We start from the raw sequence: 7339 nt of genomic DNA on the forward strand, positions 1-7339 counted from the left end.
TCTTACATTTTGCAGGTATTTGTCGAAGCACCCATGGCCCATCAGAACCTGTTAGATTAATTCATAACCCGATGCATGTCTTCTCGGGACCCTTTGGCCCTGCTACCCTGGTAGTGCGGTAGTCTATACCGGCAACTACCGCGCCAAAATGGCAGTTAGCACCCGAACAACTTACTTCCCTGGTGGAGCGCAGCTTCTTCCCCTGCGGCGTGTAGTAGTAGATGTCGGCGTTGCGGCGCGGCGGGTCGGTCGAGGCCTGCGCGGCGCGGTACACCAGCTCGCGCTTCCAGCCGCGCTCCAGCGGCACGCGCAGCAGCGGCGACGACATCTCCGGCGCCGCCGTCGCGCGCCGCGCCGTGCGCCCCGCCGACGACCCCTGACATACACAATGGATAACGTTGCTCGTTAAAATGCTATAATCAAATAATCTGGCATTATATAACATATTTAGGCCGGGCAAAGTTGTGAAAAGTTGACTGATTATATAAATTAGACATAACGAAAAGCACGTATTTTTACGCACCCTAAAGGTGGCCATATACGTTACGAGAAATCGTTACGATCAGACTGTACAGTTCGAACGGTACCGATAAATCGCTACATGTATGTTATAAAACTGTACAGTTGTACATACATACATGTAGCGATTTATTGGTACCGTTCGAACTGTACAGTCTGATCGTAACGATTTCTCGTAACGTATATGGCCACCATTACACTGACCCTGACACTGATCTTGAATGTCATATAATACAAACATAAGAGTTTTAATCTTGAATGCCCCAGCTTCTGTTTTTCCCGCTAGCTATAATACTGGCACCTTCAAAAGAAGAGTTAATAGGCACTTTCTCGGCAGGCACGCTCCACCGCACCCTGCATCATCTCCTGTTTGGTGTGATTGCAATCAAGCGCAAGCCTATATACTTCGTTAAAAAAAATCTTACAACCCGTTGAAAGTAGGTATCACTGGGAGACCAAACTCGCAAAAACTGCACGACTATCGAAGAGCTGATTGCCTAGTTGTAGCACAAGACAGTCTATGAATTTCTATGAGTTCGCTGAGCCAGTGCAGTTGGAAGACTTTTAAAAGTAAAGATTTCTTACATCAGGGTTCATCGCCGCGTCGTCCGATCTCGACGATAGAGCTGATGATGGTCTCGAACTATCTATAACAATTAAAAATTACAGTTACATTACAGTCAACCACATAATTGAGGAGCTGGCAAAGAATATGGTGTTTAATTCAGATATTATGGCCCCCTAAATAAAAATCTGTAACTCATTTCCAAGCAAAATGGCTTAAAAATATGCTAAAATTGAGTCCAAAGTTTGTGTTTTGGATCAAATGCCACTGCAGTTTTAACAGATTTCATTTAGTTTATTGCCCCTATAAAATTTTATCGATACCCAATTATCCATGACAAAGCTTCACTTCAAAACTCACCAGTGCCTTGGCGCTGTCTCTTGCCCGCTTTGACGCCGTCGTCGAGGAAGCTCTTCACAAAGGCTGAGACCTCCTCCTCGAGAGGACCCGACCACTTGGCCCGCCCCATGTCCTGGCGCGCGCGTTTGCTGGCCCGAGGCGTAGGCGCGGCCATTACCGTCTTCAACGGTTTGTAGGTCTTCACAGCTGCCGACACCTCTGCTTCTAGACGTTCTGCGAATAATTTCTTTGTTTATTACATGACATTATTTATTGTAGTTTTGTATGAGGCAGCCTTTCTACCAAAAATGTGTAAGGATTGAGGATGCATAGCTACAGGTTGTGATAGTGGAGTGCATAGGGTCTGTAGCCTGTAGTAATTATTTATTAATAACTTCAAAAATTCGTAAAATCCACATCCACTGTTAGTTTGCTAATCATCTTGAATTATCGATTTAACTAAAAAAGTATGATGAAAAGAAGAGGAAGTTATGAGGTGACATCTATGGATTTCATACAAGTTCCCATACTAAGCGAGCATTTGATAAAAAATTGGCGATTTGATTAGCAGGCACCATCCCTTTTAGGTGGGAACTTTTTCACAGACAGGTCATAATGAAAAATAAACAATAATAAGACATTTAGGATAAGCTTGCTGTTATGCTTCAATGATCTACACACCACTTGCTACAGCTACTTGTCATCTTAATTAGCAGGTTTCCCACATCACTTTTGTAACAACTTGCGTTTGTTTGATCAATTACAATACCAAAATCTCTTATTAGATGGAGTACTTGCACATCTTGTATTAGTCACATATAAATTTTAAATCAATATACAATGTTAGTTAAGGTGTATTATTTTATTAGTAGAGGTGCAATGTACACAATTCCTCGGGTAATAATGAGACTTTAGTTAGATATGATTATTATAATGAAGTGTGCATAAGACAAGTACTCCAATCTGAACATTAGGCATATGACTGAGTAGTGTACAAAAACCTGCCAAGTGCGAGTCAGACTCGTGCACTGAGGGTTCAGTACTCGGGTATTTTTTTTCGACATTTTGCATGATCAATAAAAAGCTATTATGCATATAAATAAATAAAAATCTGTTTTAGAATGTATTTAGTATAGTTATCTTACTTTGAAAATTGAAAATACTAATTATTTGTTCATTTTAATTTTATTGTGATGTAATAACAAATTCAGTTTTCAGATTTTTTTCTTTGCTTGTGCTGTAAGTCTTACTTACTTTACCTGCCAAATTTCATGATTCTAGGTCAACCGGAAGTACCCTATAGGTGTTCTTGACACACAGCCAGACAACAAAGTGATCCTATAAGGGTTCCATTTTGCCTTTTGAGGTACGGAACCCTAAAAAAGAACCCTAGAAAGACCAAAATTTTGTACCATCTGTAGGCACACACACCCACATTGATGCAAAAAAATTGAATTGATCTGTAATAATTATAATTATAATATAATTATAATATCTTATCTTATATAATAATTATAATTATACATAATTTATTTTGACAAAAGTATTAGAGATATTTAATTTACTTTAATCCAATAGTATTCCAGAGATCTATTCCAGATTTCCGACAAGCCTTAATTAAAAGAATTGAAAAAAAAAAACTAAAAACTGCCAAAAAAAGAACTAAAAAGTAAAAATTTGAAATTGCCCTACAGCCAAAATGATTTTTTTTTTCAAAATAAGTTCAACACTTACCAGTGTCACCCTCCCGAGTGACACTGGTAAGGAGGGTGACACTGGTAAGGATTCTAATAATACCCCACACATCCAAATCTATTTAAGCATTGTTATCAGGTGTATGGTGGAATAAAGAAACTCGCTGACAGTTGTGTAAAAATCAAAATTGATTCATTTCATGCAGGACAACTAGTGTTTCTTACGATATATTTGTGACTATCACTTTTGGAATAATACAACCACTATTTATTTATTACTGGATTGAAATCATGTGGATTAGTATTCCAAGTGATGTACAAGAAAATTTGAATAAACCCTGGTCTTTTCTTTCACCATGGTTATCTATGCTGATAGCATACTAAAATATGTTATGTTCATAGACTGTGGTTCGATCCTTATATACAATCAGCTATGGAACACATTCTTTAAAGTCTGATAAATTTAGTTCTCTGAAATCACTACAAAACACACCCTACAGAACCCTCTAAATAAAAACAAGCATGTTGCCCACTTAACTATTAAGTCTTACCTAAGACTTGATAGTAACCAGTCAAGTTGCTGTGTTGGATCAGGTCGAAACCTTTGAACCCGTCCTCGCCAGACTCGCTGGACTCAGAGGGCCTGCGCTTTACCCTTCTCTCCTCTTCTGATATGCATGAAATTTACATTTTACACTGTGACTTCTGTATACATAATGAATAAGATTTTCTATGTATATAGCTGTTCGTGCAATATGCTATACATGACATTTTAAACTAAACTTTTTGTTTACATATTAGAAGTTTAAGATTTTGTCTGAGCAGTAGGTATAAAAATGTAAAATAGTCTTATATTGTTTATGAGAAAGTCGGACCAAATTATTGTGAGATTTGTATGTCATGGAATAGTTTTGTCAAAAATTTGTTTATTACTAAAAGCAGGAAAACATGAATACATTCTAATGCCAGCTCTTGACTCACTCACAAGCGAATGCTAGCGCAAAAGGTACGGACAAGTGAGGATGGGTGGCCACGGTTCACAGATGGTTCACGGATGTTGCGCTGTGATTGCACTCAAGTGAAGAGGGGGCATTACAGATTGTTTCAACTAAAGCTAAATATTAAAAGGATTCTAAACTGGGGAGAAATAAAGTAATGAAATTTGCTTCACATGAATAGAATAGAATACAATAGATTTTTATTCAAATGAACTTTTACAAGTGCTTTTGAGTCGTCAAAATAATTTACCACTGGTTTGGTACAATACCATAATAATTTACTCATGTTTAATTTTATTGCTCGCCAGTTCAATTCACAAGTACTTTATTTTGTACTTTTACTATAACATCTCAATTTTCATTTCACCTACTCCTTTTTAGTTTAACCCAAGCATTAATTTGTGTAAAGTGAATACTAAAGTGGTTTTTGGTTTTTGAAATTGGGCTTACTATAGAAAGAGCGAGCATCAATTTGATTTTATGGGGGATTAAGGGAGGATGTGAGGGTGGGGGTCCCAGATTCCATTCTGGATTAAAATTTCTCTCTAATAATCTCAAATTTGAGCATAAAGCACCTTGGAATTACAGATATGTTAAGTTCAAATGATTTTTTTTTTCAGTGAATACAGCATTAATAAAAAAGTGCTCACTCTTTCTATAGTGGAGCCAAGTGATTCATTGAAATAATGCTACAATTAAATAAAAATTATACACTTACCAACAATGCGACTATAGTCGGCCAGGCTGCTTGGCTCGCAATTATCAAAGCCCTTAAACTCTTCCATGCCATCGTCACTGAATGCAGCAGATGCTCTACGCTTCATGCCTCTAGAAGCTTCTATAGTAGGGGTAATGTCATCTTGGTCATCTTTTTCTAGCTGAACATCTACCTCTTTTGTAACTTTTCCCTCACTAGCCAAAATCTTGTCCTCATCAATTTTAGTGTTTTCCACACGGACTATACTCTGCCCTTCATCCTCAAGTATAGCTTTGACGTCATTGTCTTGTTTAAACACATCATCTGTGTATATGTCATTATCTTGTACTTCCTCGTCACTTTTGTGTTCCACTGTAATTTCATGTACCATTTCAATTTTATGTTTTGTGTCAGTGTCAGTTTTTACTACATTGTCACTTTTGGGTAAATTGTCATCTTTGATACCTAGTTCTTCTCTGATAGCCGCAATGGTTTCTGGAGGATCGTCCTCTGCATCGGGTGGCAGTGGTACTATAAAGAATTGAAAGGTAAGTTTTTGTTTATTTTGTTTTACATAATATAACTAGAATGGCCAGTTCATATTTATTAAGGCGAGGAACTTACACATGCCTCTAGTCGGCATACCAAGTCCTGGCTCTCTTTGCCAAAACTATACACATGCTTTTAGATGAGTGGCCTATGAGGATCTTTCTTTCTTTAAAAGCATCATAGATGCCGCTGTCCAAGCCCTTTCAAATTAGAATTATCTCTTTGATTGATGTGATGCAAATTATGTATTTAATAATTCAAACATAATGTACATGTATTAGAAATAAAGTTCAACAAAACAAAAAATGGCTGAATCACCAAAAAACTCACAAATACTTTCGCTTGATGCGAAATCAAATATTTTTGTATTATCAACTCGCAATAGCCAAAGTGTAATAGATTTATATACAACTAATATTTGTTTTTAAACTGATATGATATTTGTTTCTAAAATGATTTGAAACAAAATGCTGTAAGCTGCATTAAGCTATTAAATAGAAATACATAATTCATTAACAATCTTATATGTTAATACTCTTCTATCCATGAAATATGTGTTTAATCAATTTAACAAGGCATATAAGTAGTGCTTTTGTAAAAAATAGGGATTTTAATCACTAACAAGAGAATCTGGAAATTTTTTTGCCAGTAAGACTTTTATTGAATGTATGTCAACACAGAGATGAGAGGTTATGTGAAAGTCAAAATACCTTCCACAGGTGCAGATTGCTGAGGCTCGGCCCCTGTAGTTTCTATGGGGGGCTCCGAGGACGCCACGGAGTCCGTCGTCTCCATCTCCGCATCTTCACCACCAACTTTATTTTCTTCACTTGGTCCCTTATCACCAACCGCCATTTCGTCTGACATTGTCAAATCTAAATATACCACCAAGATCCACTGTCAGAGCGTAAATAACCACATAACAATATGTTACGACACTTCACCAGCCTTCGCTACAAATTAACAGAGTTTGTGCGCGTCACAACGTAGATTTCCCGCTATATTGGCAACGAAAAAAAACTTAGTCTAAAAATGTCCTCAGATTATTTCCAAAAGAATAATTTTGGATTCCCTTTTCGTGAGAGCATGTCTTTATCCTGAATAACGCAAAATATTGTAAGGTAATTGGTAAAATACCCTAAATTACATACAATTCAAGTCCAACAAAAGTACTATTTTCACAGGAAAATGTCGATCATAAACAACATCCGCTCAGACGACGCCACACTTTTTTTCTGGTCTATGACTATTGGTTTATTCATGGTTTATGGTACATCTAAGACTTTTTTGTCTATGGTTAACGGAAAATCCACACTATCAACCTAAACCTTGGCGTAGAATTTAGTCAAAGTACCAATGTTGGATCCAGCTTTGTGACAAATATTTGTCAAATTGAATGAAATAGACTACGTTCGTAGTGCGAAAAGAAAAAGCAAGGAATATAGTATAGTACGCGACAGTAAAAACGTAGTGATTATATTCTCTTTGCGCGACAGGTCAAGATGGCAATCGGAGTATGTGGTGAGGGACGCCACGCACCCGCGCTACCCCACCCCGATCTGTCGCGTACTTCTCTCCAAGTTACCGCTACATTTCGATGAATTTACATTTTTACCCGACTGCGGCAAAGCCAAAAGGAAGGATTATGATTTTATAAATATTATTTCAATAGATTTCATATTTGCATTAGCTGATGCACGTGAGAATTTAGATTTTTAAAAACCGTGGAGACTGATTTTCCGAACTAAAAAGTCGGGTGGTTATTCTGAATACTCTAGTCACGCTCCAAGCCTTACGATATCCAAGAAAATAAAAATTGCGTTATATCCGTTGCGACAAACTGGTAGGTTACAAACAGACTTTTCGTATTTAAAATATGATTTTAGATAAAAAATAATAAAAAGATTCTGACGAATTGAGAACGTCCTCCTTTTTGAAGTCAGTTAAAAATTGATATAAATTCAATAAAACACACAAG

The 7339-nt window shown here is 37.1% G+C and overlaps 1 protein-coding gene across 3 annotated transcripts in view; it reads right to left on the bottom strand.

Moving 5' to 3' along the window:
- LOC123865323 (mediator of DNA damage checkpoint protein 1-like) overlaps nucleotides 1-6597 on the bottom strand; it is a 37699-nt gene extending 31102 nt beyond the window's left edge. For 2 of the 3 annotated variants that reach the window (XM_045906286.1, XM_045906287.1), the window contains exons 1-5: nucleotides 6072-6597; nucleotides 4834-5343; nucleotides 1445-1657; nucleotides 1105-1166; nucleotides 176-376 (exon numbers count right to left, since the gene is read on the bottom strand). In XM_045906286.1, coding sequence (XP_045762242.1) covers nucleotides 176-376; nucleotides 1105-1166; nucleotides 1445-1657; nucleotides 4834-5343; nucleotides 6072-6228 — 1143 coding nt within the window. In that variant the 5' untranslated portion in view covers nucleotides 6229-6597. Of the gene's footprint in view, nucleotides 1-175; nucleotides 377-1104; nucleotides 1167-1444; nucleotides 1658-3668; nucleotides 3786-4833; nucleotides 5344-6071 lie in introns of all 3 variants that reach the window. The other variant, XM_045906285.1, reaches the window with a different exon arrangement.
- Nucleotides 6598-7339: the final 742 nt, after the last annotated feature.

The sequence above is a fragment of the Maniola jurtina genome, chromosome 5, assembly GCF_905333055.1.
Source record: "Maniola jurtina chromosome 5, ilManJurt1.1, whole genome shotgun sequence".
Taxonomy (NCBI): domain Eukaryota; kingdom Metazoa; phylum Arthropoda; class Insecta; order Lepidoptera; family Nymphalidae; genus Maniola; species Maniola jurtina.